The 15,423-nt window shown below is 41.6% G+C and overlaps 1 protein-coding gene across 1 annotated transcript in view; it reads right to left on the minus strand.

Annotated features, from left to right (window-relative positions):
* Window positions 1-1,523: 1,523 nt before the first annotated feature.
* LOC131252330 (uncharacterized) overlaps window positions 1,524-15,423 on the minus strand; it is a 30,703-nt gene continuing 16,803 nt past the window's right edge. Inside the window, exon 4 of the mRNA XM_058253068.1 lies at window positions 1,524-2,102. Within this exon, the coding sequence (XP_058109051.1) occupies window positions 1,716-2,102 (387 nt within the window). The 3' untranslated portion in view covers window positions 1,524-1,715. The remainder of the gene's footprint in view (window positions 2,103-15,423) is intronic.

The raw sequence follows: 15,423 nt of genomic DNA on the forward strand, positions 1-15,423 counted from the left end.
CAAATCCCACACTTATGCAACTCTACGCGCGCGCTCGATGGGACTTCGATGGCATAGACAGACCCATCAAAGACTTCGATGGCATCAAACTTACTTCGATGACATCGAGTAGCAACACCAAAACATTCCGGCAACCAACACGGATTTTCTGGATTTTTCCGGTGGCATCGAGCACCCGTCAATGGCATCGACAGACCATGTTGCTTACAGATTTAAGGCATCAACAACATATAATACCACTTTACAAGAGCTAGTGGTGACTCCCATTTGTATGATTTAAGCTAAACTGTGCCCGGTTTCAAATTGTGGTCTCACAGCGACAGTATCTGAGCCAACACCACATCCCATGTTTGAGCCATGGAATGTGCAACCTGTGAAAAGGGCAATCTGGACCAGATTGAAAGCCACCACAACATGGAAAGAAATACATGGACGACCAGAGTACAGACTCAGAGGAGATTGCTACGTGGATAACCAAACTGCAGCCATCATTGCTCTCTCCAAATGGACAATAACTAGTGGAAAGCACTACCTTAAAAAAAGGCTGGAGTGCTACCACATAGTGAGCTCACTATCACAGTGGTCTAGGGAGCCTAGCTTGATGCATCCCATAAGTCCTGTGGTTAGGTTCTTAACAGTATCGAACTTGGTAAGTCAAACCATGTGTCACGTGGGACTCCACTAGTCTTAAAACTATGGTCCATACGTATTCCCTAATCAACAGCTGCTCATCTCTTGTAGAGTTGGCCACTGCAGATGGGGTTAGCAACAGGCCAGGCTAGAGCTGGGCAGGGCCTGGGTTGGCACTAGCCCTAATCAGGATGAACTGACCCTGGCCCCATATGGCTGGCCAGACCAGGGCCAATCAGACAAACAAACCACCCTGATTTGACCCCAGTCTGGAGGTGACTGAATTCCATGGCATAACCCATCCATACAATTGAAATTTATTCTTCCAATGGAATTTCATTCGTTTTTTTAAGGGGTTCAAACAAAACCATTTTCCACACATCCAAGCAACCCCATGCACACATGCACGAGTAATTTCCAAATAAATGGACGGTAAGCAACAATGCACCTTAGGAAATTGTGCTAGCATGTCGTGTTTGCATGACTTCTGGTCCATCCAAATGGTAGAATCATCGAGAAGGATTGCTTAGTACAAAAATCAGGCTGATCTACTCATCAGGTGGGCCATGCACGTGTGATGAATCACTTTCAGTTTTGCATTGCTTTCGTATGGTGTAGCCTGGAACAGCCTCATTTCTGTTCCACCTGATCTTCATGCCCTTAGAGGGAGAGATTGGTTGCTGGTCAAGACCAGTGCTAAGAGATGGTTGATCACCAATCCTTAGCGTCCCCACTATACAGATAGCATCATCTAAGGTGATCAGAAGAATGGATCCATGGACCAGCAGATACGCAAGAGAACAGAAAACGCACAAGCTCTGGAACTATTTTCACAGACGCATCAATTGCATGCAAATGGATGGAAAATGTTAAGCTAAACACCCAACAACAGGTTGAACTTCACAACAGCCAGACAGCTAGGATTTTCCTATCATCAGAATGTTTGGGTTATGGACTGTCAGGATGGTGGCCATGCACATACATACATCCATTGAATTGAGAAAGAGAGAGAGTCTATAATCAATTGCACTGACAACAACATTGGTAAAATGAAGAGGAGAGTGACAAGGTGTGAAAAAATATTCTTACTGTCTTGCTTTCTTGCGAGCCAAATACCGTTCTTTCACTGCAGCCAATGCATCTTCGCTTCTCTTGTAGCGGACCGCCAAAGCTGTTTCATCAGCCACTTGCTGTTCAGCAGCCACAGTTTCTTGTTGGGAGGTTGGCTTTTCATCTGAAGACCCAGAATTCTTCTGTGAGCTTGTGGCAGCCTCTTCTTGATTGCTCTCTCTCTCCTCCCTGATAGAATGAGGCAGTGCCTCCGCTACCGGAACATCGGCTTCTTGGGCATTATCGTCAGCTTCTCTTGCTTCCCGTTTCATTGGGTTTCTAGATCCAGCCGATTCCCCACCAAAAGCAACATTCTTTGTGAGGTTGAAGTAGAAATCGCTCAGGTCGCTCTTCTTGGTTACCTTTACATCCATGACAATCAGATTCTGTTAGAATTCCTAACAAGTAGAAACTTTTAGATCAAGCGGAACCATGAGAGAAATATGGTATTTAAAAAGGAGAGGTGATATATGGTATTTAAAATATGGTTTTTTTTTTTCAAAAAAAAAAAAAAAATAGTGGGCTTAAGTGCATGGGAACCTTCCCGTGCATATAGTTGCATTTGGGTTTTTGAAATATGTTTTTTTTTCAAAAAATATACTGGATGCAAGTGCATGGGAATCTTCCCATGCATATAGTTTGCATTTGGACTTGTTAGCATCCATATAACCTATTAGGACTGTCAGTCGGTCAACCCAACTCTTCATAAGCTGCATTGAAAAATTCATACCAATCGGATTATCCAAATTTCCTATCGGTTGCATGCAAAAATGAATGGACAAGATTGTAATTAGAAGAGGTCCAACCACGGATGTTTAGGACCATCTAATTGCCATTATTTTTGCAGTACCTAAAGAAGAGTGGAGTGGACAGTGGACAATCCAGACAGGTGATTTGGATGCTGATGAGTCCAAATACAACTATGTTGCATGGGGAAGTTTCCATACACTGAGCCTGCCAGATCATTTCTCTTTAAAAATAAGGATGATACAGCTGCTACAACAAAAAGATGAATGCAAAGGCCCAACAATCACAAACAAGACATCAAATGCATCTCTCCATCATTATTCCAGCTGGTCTAAAAATAGGTAGCAACATCCAGCGTCAAAAACTATAGAGATCTGCTAAGCCTATACGCATGTACAATAAAGCTTATGTAGACGCCACACATTTGCCAGCATGACACAATAGGTCTGAGGCCCTATCCATCCATCAGAAGGGTACAAATATGTTGATGCCCTAGCCAAAGAATCAGCTTGATCCACTGGTCAGGTGGGCCATGGTTAGTAAAATAAAAGTACGGCTCTGAAAAGCCTGGCTGAAGTTTTCTAATCCATCCAACCGTTTCCAATATTGGGGCCTACATGCTGAGTAGATCAGATTTAATTTTGGACAAACATGTCGAAGGACAGGACCAACCTGATGGATGGATTGAATCTCGTACCTATGTACAGTGCAGTGTTCACAGTATCGGTTTCGTTACATGTATCGCTGGCTAGGAATACAGAAACACATCGATATCGCTGATACCTGGAAATGCATCGCTGACTGAGGGAAACAATGGGGAAACATGAGGAAATGGTAGAATTTCTCAATGAAACTTCAGGAGATGCTAAAATACACATATTTGCATATTTGGGAAGCAAATAATTGTAAAAAAAGACGGATGCATAATAAGTTTCTCTCTTAATGGGGGTCTAAAAGTATGCCCGATCGATTACTCTATGATCTCAGAATTGGAAGCAGCCTACACTCAGTCTGGTCATTTGGAGCAGTCAAGGAGCCTCCTTTGCTTCCATCCAACGATGGCTGAGGACGCGCTGTAATCTGAGTGAGGGATCCTATGGCCTGAAGCCACTCATAAGGACGAACTTTTACCTCAACCTCCCACCAGGCTCCTGTCTTGAACCAATTATAGCAGCTGGAGCTCAGTTTTGAGATGTCCTTGTGACCTCCATCTGTAAATGGGTAAACTTGGTATCAGAGCCTAGATTTTAGCGTAATTTAGTTTATTGACAATCCCTCTTTGTGGTGAAAATTTACTAAAGAACCCCTTAACCAAAATCATAAAAAATCGTAGAGCTTTCGGGCACTCCGCCCCAAACCCTGGGCAGGGGCGCGCCGCCCCCTACACACTTGGCGAGCTAACTGCATAGCTCGACCCACATACCGGCTCTACGAAAAGGACATATTTTGTTGAGTTTAGTTAGCCATTTTCCTAGGTTTTGTTGAGTCCACACATAGATCTAAGCCATATAGGATAGTTGTGTTGCATTGGTATCAAAATTGTTTACCCCTTGTATTGCATTGGTATCAAAATTGTTTACCCCTTTTTCGCACATAGATCTAGGACCCTTCACTTTCATTCCTGGTGTATGCCTACACGCACTGGTCGTGGATTTGGTCTCCATTACACCATGAACTCCGACCAATTTGCCAAGGCTATGGAGGGCCTAACTAAGAGAATGGATCAACAGTTTCGAACCTTGAGGGATGAGATCGCGCGGCAGTTTGCGCATCAGGATAGTAGGTTCATGCGTCTAGAGGAGAGGGTTGCGCGCTTAGAGGTTGGTACTCCAACTGCCACTGTAGGTGGTGCCCAGGCAACCCCCAACACTAGGGTTGTCGATCAGTCCCAAGTTGTGGCCCTGATCCGCTTAGGAATGGTTTAGGCACAGGTCAGGCTTGTGGGCCTAGCAACGGACACGATGGGGTACATCCATTACCACCCACACACAATCGTGATCTTGTTCTTCCTGCCCAATGGGAGGGCTATGATGGAGAGCATCATCAACAACCTCAAAAATGTCATGAGCACGAGGGCCCTATTGCTAGGGTCATGAAAGGCATCAAGGTTGATGCCCCCAGTTTTAATGGGAGATTGGACCCCAAAGTTTTTTCCGACTAGTTAGCTAATACAAGGGCATTTTCACACCAGGCTCAAGTGGGGTTGCTTGTGGGATGCAAGGGCACACTTGGGGTGGGCAGGGCCCATGGGGGAGGTCTCATGTTCGAGACTCCTCATCAGGGGTGATTAATGCGCATTTCACGCCGGGCTAGAGTGGAGTAGTCCGTGGGATGCGAGGACACGCTCGGGGTAGGCAGCCCATGTGATTTGGGGCCCACGAGAGGGGTTCGGCCGAGGTCCTAAACCATGAGATGTGGGGCCTGGGCTATGAGATAAAGGGATTAATTCACCATACTCTAACAGTTCAAGCCTTTAGAGCAAGTGGTTAATTGTCCTGCATCATTAGCAGACATGGACCACTTCTTTAAGTGGCACGATCTGCCAGACCCACTACGGGTCAGGTTCGCCAAGATGAAATTAGTGGGCTAAGCAAAACTATATTGGGGAAATGTAGAGCGTTGCCGCGAGTGATCTGGAGAAGGGCCAGTTCTCTTTTGGATTAAGATGAAAGATTTGTTGCAAGAGAAGTATGTTCCCCATTCTTATAGGCAGAGGTTGTTGGATCAATGGAACATTTTGCGCTAAAGATCGGTGATGGTGACGGAATACATTGCTAAGTTCAATGAATATATGATGAGGTGTGATGTGGATGAGGACCATGCTGTGGTTCCCTCCCATTTTCGTATGGGCCTCAAGCCTGAGCTTCAGCGACAGCTCACGCTTCGCATGGTCACCAATCTAGAACATGCTTACCAGGTGTTGCAGGAACTGGATCACTATGTGTGCCAGTCCAATGTGAGGGGGATTGATTTTCAACCTACTGTGCCTGGAGTAGATCCGCAGGGAGCGAGACCCCAGGTTGGAAATCAACCCAGAGCTCAACCTGGTACCTAGTCAGTCAACAGAAATTGAAGTAACAACATGGATGGACCGAGTACTAGGCCCGCGATGCCATGGCATTGCTACCGCTGTGGTAGCATGGGTCACATCACCACGAAGTGTTCAAATAAGGGTGGGCGCATTGCCTTTGTTTCTGAACGCCCCACAAAAGAAGAAGTGGCAGATAAAGTTGATGGTGACCAAGATGATGAGGAGATCATTATCCCCTCCCTTGAACCGACTAGTGATGCCGAAGATGATACTGTGGAGACTATCCCACTTGCAGTGGTGAGGTGCACTTTGACCCAGATGAAGGAAAGCGAAGATTGGCGTAGAAACACCATTTTTCACACTTACGCTAAGTGTGGACAAAAAGCTACAAAGTGATCATAGACAGCGAGAGCTGTGAGAATGTAGTTTCCCCAGTTACCTTGAGTCGCATGGGGTTGAAGCCAGTCCCTCACCCCAACTCATACAGAGTTTCTTGGGTGGATGCGACATCCCTCCCTATAACCCAGTGATGCGTTGTTCCGATTGAGTTTGGACCATACAATGACAAGTTGTGGTATGATGTGGTTACAATGGATGTTGGTCATATCATCTTGGGAAGGCCATGGCTATATGACAAAGATGTCACAATATTCGGGCATACAAATAATTGTGTGTTTAAGCATGAAGGAAAGAAGCTTGTCTTGAGCCCGCTCCCTCCCAAATCATCCACAGGAGCGAAAGATGTTACGTCCCCAGGTGGTCTTAAGAGTCAAAGGGCGCCTCAGTTGAAGTCTCTCCACATCAAAGATGCTAAGGAGTTTGAGAGAGAGACCAAGGCGGGGACTATAGTGTACGACCTACTGGCTAGAGAGAGTAAACCCGAGGTTGTTATGGGGATACCCCAGGAGGCTCGTCCGGCCCTAGAGGAGTTTCAGGATGTCTTCTGTAGAGGTGTACACGAGTCGAACCGAGTCGAGCTTGGCACAGCTTGACTCGGCTCGGCCACTTGCCGACCCCAGCTTGAACTCGCCTCGGCTCGATCCTCGAGCTTGATTGGCTAGCTCGCCTCGGCTCGGTTCGGTTAGTAGCTCGGGCCAGTTAGAGCCAAGATCGAGCCAAGTTCGCCTCTGCGGCATTTTCACAAACACATGAACTACATCTCAAATTCTCACTGTTTGTAAAATTGCGACAACGGTTTTTACAGGTATTTCATCAAACACCTCGTAGGCATCATGAAAATCAAGAAAAAGGGGTATTTGTTTCACATATGTACCTTCCTTGCCACCAGCCGACACTTGGTTGGATCATTTCATCAAACAGTTGGTGAACAATATCAATATCAAAGTAACCGAGTCACCTAACTGGTTCAATCCAAGTCCAATTCGAGCTGGGTTCGATCTGAGCCAAGTCGAGCTCGGCCAAGCTCGAACTTGGTTCGAAATTTTTTTGAGCTCAATAAATTAGTTCGACTTGGCTCGAACTCAGTTTCAAACTGAGTCGAATCGAACTTTTTCGAGTCAAGTCAAGCGAGCTAACCGAACTAACTCTGCTCGTGTATAGCCCTAGTCTTCCATGAGGACCTTCTAGACGCGCTTCCACCGATGCGAGACATTCAGCATGCGATAGATCTCGTCTCAATGGCAACCCTATCAAACTTCCCTCACTACAGAATGGACCCCATCGAGCATGCCGAGTTGAAGAGGCAGGTGGATGAATTGCTTTAAAAGGGATTCATTCGTGAGAGTTTGAGCCCGTACACCGTGCCCGCGCTTCTTACACACAAGAAAGACTGCACGTGGCACGTGTGTTAATAGTAGAGCCATAAACAAGATCACTGTCAAATATCGGTTTCCCATCTCGAGACTTGATGACATGCTTGACATTATGACCACCTCTACTATCTTTTCGAAAATTGACATCAAGAGTGGTTATCACCAAATTCATGTTCGCCCGGGAGATGAATGGAAGACTGCCTTCAAGACGAATGAGGGGTTGTACGAGTGGCTGGTTATGCCCTTCAGGTTAACCAATGCCCCAAGTACGTTTATGAGGGTGATGACCCAGGTGCTGCGACCCTTTATGGGCAAGTTTTTAGTTGTGTACTTCGATGATATCCTCATCTATAGTGCGTCCCCTAGCCAGCACATCGAACACTTAAGGTAGGTCTGCAACGCTTTGCGCACAAAAAAGCTCTATACGAACCTCATGAAGTGTTCCTTCTTGACCTCTCGAGTTATCTTCCTGGGATTCGTTGCGTCGTCAAAGGGTATGTATGCAGACCCTGAGAAAGTCAAGGCCATTGTCGATTGGCCTGAGCCGCGTACCATACACGACGTGCGAAGCTTTCACGGCCTAGTTACGTTTTATCGGCAGTTCATCCATGGATTTAGCTCGATTATGGCACCTATCACAGATTGCATACAAAAAGGGGAGTTTCAATGGACTAAAGTCGCGGCGTAGGCTTTCTCAAAAATTAAGAAGAAGATGACGGAAGCACTAGTCATGCGTCTACCTGACTTTACCAAAATCTTTGAGGTAGCATGTGACGCGTTAGGAATTGCCATAGGCGAAGTGTTAAGCTAATAGGGACATCATATGGCCATTTTCAGTGAGACGCTGAACGAGGCTAAACAACACTACTCCACTTATGACAAGGAGTTCTGTGTAGTTCTGCAATCATTGCGCCATTGGCGACATTATTTATTACCACAAAAATTCGTTACGTTCTCTGATCATGAAGCCTTGAAATATTTTATCTCTCAAAAGAAGTTGAGCCCTAGGCATGCCAAGTGGGCACAATTTCTTCAAACATACACATTTGTGCTTAAGCACAAGGCCGGAAAAGAGAATAAGGTTGTTGACGTACTTAGTCGTCATGTCATGACGCTGCAGTCCATGAGTATTGAAGTTACAAACTTTGAGCAACTCAAGGGTGAGTACTCAAACTGTCCTGATTTTGGAATCATTTATGCATCATTGTCTAGTGACCCGCTCTCAAGGTGTGCAGAGTTCGCCCTTACAAATGGATATCTTTTTAAAGGGAACAAGCTCTGTATCCCACGCACATCCCTCCGTGATTTTCTAGCTTGGGAGCTGCATGCTGAAGGGATGGCAGGTCACTTTGGTCGAGATAAAATAGTTGCCCTTGTTTCTGATCATTTCTATTGGCCTAATCTCCAGTGAGATGTGGCTGAGATTGTAGGGCAGTGTCGAACATGTCAACTGGTGAAGCAAAAGAAGCAAAATACAAGTTTATATATTCATTTGCCAGTTCCACATGCCCCGTGGCAAGATATTAGTATGGACTTCATGCTTGGGCTTTCCAAAACTATTCGCAAGCACGATTCCATACACGTGGTTGTTGATGGATTTTCTACCATGGAACACCTTTGGGAGTCTTAACCTATCTAAGGAGACATCAAACATGATAAGAGTAATATCTGTAAACTAAAGATGTGAGACCAAAAGAGCATCCCTACTACTCTAAAACAATCTTATGAAACCAAGATTAGAATCCCTTTTACATAAAACTAGACTTCCACGACAATCAAAATCATCAAGGGAGAGAAAAGGTCTCCTTAACGGAGGCCCTTGCACCAAGAAACTCATTGGAGAACTATTGATCAAAATCATTTTAGAAAACGGCACCGAAAAGATGCACCCTTTTGTTCACATAACCCATTTCCAACCAAAACCCATCCTATAAAGAGAGAAGAACAAAAGGTCCCCAATTAACATAACCGTAAGCTTTCTCCACATCAATGCTGGCCATGATACCCCCTTCATCTTTCTTTTCCCTCAAATCAATATATTTGATAACTACAAGGATACCGTATAAAATCTGCCTGTCCATGACAAAAGCTCCTTGTGAAGAAGAGATAACATCACTTTTCAAAAAATAAAAATAAAAACGAAAAGAAGAAGAAGAAGAAGAGATAACATAACGCATAGCCTCCCTCAACCTAACCAACAAATAGTTGGCCAAGATTTTATACAATGCTCCCACCAAACCAATGGGCCAAAAGTCCTTAATATCCACGACGTCATCCACCTTGAGTAGCATAATGAAGGTAGCATTCAGCCCCTTGTACACGATCACTCTCTCTTAGAATTCCTAAATGAATCACATGAGAAATCATCCCTGACACCACACCAACAACTCTAACAAAGGCCATGGAAAAACCGCCAGCCTTAGGAGCCTTATCCCTACCCATCTCCCCAAGGACCTTGTGATCCTTCTCTTCTTCGAAACTCCTTTCAAGCCATTCAGCTATATACTATGAGATACGCTTGAAAGACAAACTGTGAAGAGTCAGCCTTCTAATATCATTTTTTTTCATATAGAGATGCAGAGATACTTGATCCGCTATCTTACCAGGTTAGAATCATTCAACATCTAGCCTGAATCTTACTTGTCTAAACAAAATTTTCTTCACCTCCCATTGACTATTTTATGGAAAAACACAATACTCATCCCCTTATGCCACGTTGCTATTGACTTTTGCAGCCACTCGCCTTCCTTTTCAGAATAGAGAGATTCACACATCAACACATCCCCCTCCACCCAATCCTTTTTTCTTTTTTCTTTTTTTGGGTTAGCTTGTTAGTACACACCCCACTATTAGTACAGACTTCAGTGTTAGCCACCCCCACTAGGGAATCGATACCAAGACCTCGATGTTGAAACGAGGTATCTTCACGCCTCCACTCATCGACTTAAATAGTTCCTCTTTTTTATGCAATCCATTATGATTAGGGCTGGACACTGAGTTGAACAGAGTCCATATGGCCACCCCCCAGCTTGATGACTAAGCCCATATGGCCAGCTCGACTCGGCTCGGTCAGCAGCTCAGGCCAAATCGAGCAGAGTTTGAGTTCGAGTTCGAGTTGAGTTTTCGAGATGAGTTCGAGTAGAGTTGTACACAAAACAAGTTAGCACGGTTAACTCGCTCGACTCAAAAAAGCTCGATTCGACTCAGTTCGAAACTGAGTTCGAACCAAGTCGAGCTGATTTTTTTAGCTCGAAAAAATTTCGAGCCGAGTTCGAGCTGGCCCGAGCTCAACTCGACTCAGATCGGTACATAACTCGAACTCGACTCAAATCGGTTTGACTCAGCTCAGCTCAGTACATTTGATATAAATACCCATCTAAAAAAACCCTACCTCTTTCCTCACATTAACAGAGCCACCCGAACGAACCCTCTCCCCTTCGGTCCTCTCTCTCTCTCTCTCTCTCTCTCTCTCTCTCTCTCTACCTGATCGGCCGAGCCACTCGTCCCGTCGTCTGGCCCTTCTATGTCTGTCAGACTCTACTCGCCCCTGCCCCACCAGTCGAGCCATCTCTGCTCACCCATTGCCCCTGCCTGGCCCGGCCATCGTTGTCGTGCTCTGCTCGCCCCTACCTTACCCGTTAGTCTGGTAAACAATCGAACCATATCCCTCCCTTTTGTTGTCGTGACTCATGAGTCGTGATTTTTGGGCATTCAGCCGGACCGGCCCGAATGCTGTCTATGGCTGGCCACCCGAGTAATAAATATATATTTATATATTATAATATATATAACATATATAATATTATTATTACAAGCATTGAAAATTCAAACTCGACTGGCCGGCGATAACCCGCTGTCCATGGCTGGCAATCCAATCGTCGGTCGTCGGTCGATGCATTGTTAATATATATTATATTTATATATTTATATTGTTATATTATATATTAATATATATATTATATAATTAAAAAATATATTATATATTATTTATTAAATAAAAAACCCTAAACCTTATATTATATATTATACATAATTATTTATTACTTATTAAATAAAAAATCCTAAACCATAAATTATATATTATACATAAAAAAAAAAGTATATATATATATATATATATATATATATATATATATATTAAAAACCCTAAAAACCTCTATAGAGATAGATGGATGGGAGGGATGGTTGGATGGATGGGAGGGACGGATGGATGGATGGACGGATGGATGTTAGGGATAATTGGATGGATGGATAGATGATGCATATTGTATAATATAAATTATATATATCATATAATAAATATATTATAATATATTAATATTATTATATATATTAATGTTAGATTGGCAAATGATTCATACATGTTAATGTTAAAATTTAGATTGTAAAAGACTTAATGTTATCATTAGTTATCATTTATCAATTATGTGATTTTAAATGTTACATTGTTAAATTAATGTTAATGTAATGTTATTTTTTTTGTTATTGTTAATGTCAATGTTAGATTGTTAATATTAATGTTAAATTAATGTTATTGATATTGTTAATTTCTTATTGTTCAATCAATTACATTAATTTTATTTTTTTTGGTTTTGTTTTATTGTTGAAGTATAAGATAATTAGTTGCCCATTCAAGCAAAATTTTCATGGGACGTAGTAAATTCATTAATCCTCAAGTTGAAAATGCCCCACGCGCTACTGTGAAGAGGGAATGCATGAAGATGTACACAAGTGAGAAAATAAAACTGAAAGCAGTTTTGGCATCAGTCTCAAGAATTAGTTTTTGACTTCTGATTTGTTGACAACGTCTAATCAAAGAAAGGGATATATTTCATTGACCGCACACTATGTTGATGAAGATTGGAAACTTTGCAAGAGAATTTTGAACTTCCGCCACCTTCCTCTCCTCATACTGGTTTGGTTATTTCAGATTGCATTTATAACTGTCTACAAAATTGGGGCATTGAAAATAAAATCTCTTCAATAACTTTAAATAATGTTTTAACAAATGACAGTGTAATATCATTCTTACGTAACCAGTTCAAGGCAACCGGCAATTTATTTTTTGAGGAAAAAATATACCAAGTTCGATGTTGTGCCCACATATTAAACCTAATTGTACATGAAAGGGTTGAAAACAATTAACCCCACTATAAAGAATATAAGGGAGAGTATAAAATACATAAAAGGGTCACTTTTAAGATTGAGTATATGGAATGATATAGTTCAACATTTGAATGTGAAGACTCAAAAAACATTGAAGTTAGATGTATGCACGCATTGGAATTTGACTTTTGAAATGTTGGATTCGGCCGTGAAATTGGAACTTGCATTTCCTGAATATGTAGCGCGTAATAGAAGGTATTCTTGGTTGCCTACTGAATATTATTGGAGCAAAGCAAAATAAGTTCACAAGTTTCTCAAGGTTTTTTATGACTGCACAAAAATATTTTCTGGAAATAAGTATCCCACACCAAATATGTTTCTTACATTTGTTTGGAAGATCAAGGAAGCCCTAGGAAAAAGTGTCAGTGACGGTCCAAATTTTCTACAACTTATGGCACTTTGTACGCAAATAACGTTCGATAAGTACTGGGACGAATGTCATTTATTAATGGCCTTAGCGGTTGTTCTTGATCCTCGATGCAAGATGAACTGTGCTAAGTTCATTTTTATGAAGATTTATTATGATCAAAGGGCAATAACCGAAACCTCCAAGGTTCGTGACGCAATCGAAGAATTGTATACTACGTACACAACCACATCAAATGATAAAAAAGTTAGAGCTCCTGTTGTTTATACAAGCGATGACAATATGCACGATGATGAATACATGTCTTTCTTAACACAAGAAAATACAGATAATGAGACGAAAGAATCACAGTTAGACTTGTATCTCAAAGAGCCAATCGTAAGGTGTCAGGTTTCAAACTTCGATGTTTTGGAGTAGTGGAAGTTGAGAGTTAGTGAAGCAAAATACATTCACTATTGGCGATGGCACGGGACATTGTCAATTCCAATTTCAACGGTGGCATCAAAATCTGCTTTTAGCACAGGGAGTAGGATCATAAGTAAGCATCGAAGCTCTCTTTTATAAAAAAAAGCAGTTGAAGCATTAATTTGTACACAAGATTGGTTACGTCCGATTTGGGGAGGTAATAGTTTTGATATTGAGGATGAGAAGGAGAACAAGTCTCAAGACAAGACTGCACATGCAACAACAGCAACGTGAATGAGGTTAGTTAAAAATTATTGTTAATTTCTTGAAACTTGAAATTGATATAATGTGTACTTCTATGTAATGTTGATGGAGGTTATATGTGCAATGCATTAATGACTTTTATTTCATTTTCATATCATGCTTTTGTTTATGTTATAATTCATATTTCATTATTGCTTTTATCTATCATATTTCTTCTTCTTCTTTTTTCTGTTTTTCATATTTCATTATTGCCAAAATACTAATTTCTCCAACACATAAAGTGTAGATATGTCTTCAACTGAACCATCGACTGACGTTTGGGACAACGGTTCCTTAGTCCACTCTCTAAAGTCCGAAAAAATTGAAGATTTTGTGTCATTTGTATGGGGCCAAGTTTGTTAACAAAATTAATCGGCTCAGGTTACACTTATCATGTCGGGGTTGAGATGCAAAATCGTGTCCTAAAGCCCTAAAGGAAGTCCAACTTCTTTTTCAGGCCTTTATTAATTCGAATAAAAAACCTCCTACTCCCCCAACCAAAGTTTCTAAGGCAAAGGAGGAAGCTAGACTATTAGCATGGAAGAAGAACAATTCCAACTAGCCTTGAAATGTAAAATATAGAAGAGGCTTCTAGAAATCAACAATGTCCTCCAAGACAACAGATGTCAAAGTAAGATCAACCTGCACGAATAAAAAGAAAAGTCACAAACCATCCAAATTTCTCTTTAGTCTTGGTGCATTTTACAGGGTGTTGAGAACTACATATAAATCAGCTCACAAAGAAAGTTCGAACAATCTAATTCAAACTATACAAGAGCATGATGAAAAGCTCTCTCCACTTTCTGATTCAAGAGAGGTGAACGAGTACGTATATGAAGAATTGGATAGCAGTTCGAGCTCGGCAAACGAATCTCCTCTCCAGTAGTAATTAGTAAATAACGACATAAAAAAATGCATCTAATGTTGTTGTAAATTTGTATGTTTGTAATTAGAATATTTTTACTTTTCAGTTTGTAAGTTGTTTTTTATTTTCAGTTTTATTGTGTCATTGATTAAATGTTACGTGCAAGTACAACCTTAACTCCAATAGGCAACCAAGAATACATTCTATCATGCATCGCATATTCAGGAAATGCGCGTTCCAATTCCACGGCCGAATCCAACATTCCAAAAGTCAAATTCTAACGTGTCCGTACATCTAACTTTGACGTTTTTTGAGTCTTCACATTCAAACGTTGGATTATATCACTCCGTATATTCAATCTTGAATGTGACCCCCTTATGTATTTTACACTCCCTTATGTTCTCTATAGTAGGGTCAATTGTTTTCAACCATTCTTGTACAATTAGGTTTAATATGTGGGCACAACATCAAACTTGGAATATTTGTCCTTTAAAAAATAAATTGTCGGTTGCCTTGAACTGGTTACGTAAGAATGATATTACACTGTCATTTGCTCAATATCTAAAGTTATTGAAGAGATTTCATTTTCGATGCCCTAATCTCGTAGACAGTTATAAATGCAATTTGAAATAACCAAACCAGTATGATGAAGAGGAAGGTGGCGGAAGTTCAAAATTTTCTTGCAAAGTTTCCAATCTTCATCAACATAGTGTGCAGTCAATGAAATGTATTACTTTCTTTGATTAGATGCCGTCCACAAATCATAAGTCAAAAACTTATTCTTGAGACTAACGTCAAAACTGCTTTCGGTTTTATTTTCTCATTGTATACATCTTCATGCACTCCTTCACAGTAACGCAAAAGGCCTTCTCAACCTGAGGATTAATAAATTTATTGTATCCCATGAAAACTCTGATCTCTATCATTCTAAATGGTTTTTCATCAACGATCACAAGTCTTGCATACCACTCTTCCAGCTTCTCTTTTTCAAACTTATGAGTGGAAAGTTTACCTTGAGACTCATCCC

The sequence above is a fragment of the Magnolia sinica genome, chromosome 1 (assembly GCF_029962835.1).
Source record: "Magnolia sinica isolate HGM2019 chromosome 1, MsV1, whole genome shotgun sequence".
In the NCBI taxonomy this organism is placed as follows: domain Eukaryota; kingdom Viridiplantae; phylum Streptophyta; class Magnoliopsida; order Magnoliales; family Magnoliaceae; genus Magnolia; species Magnolia sinica.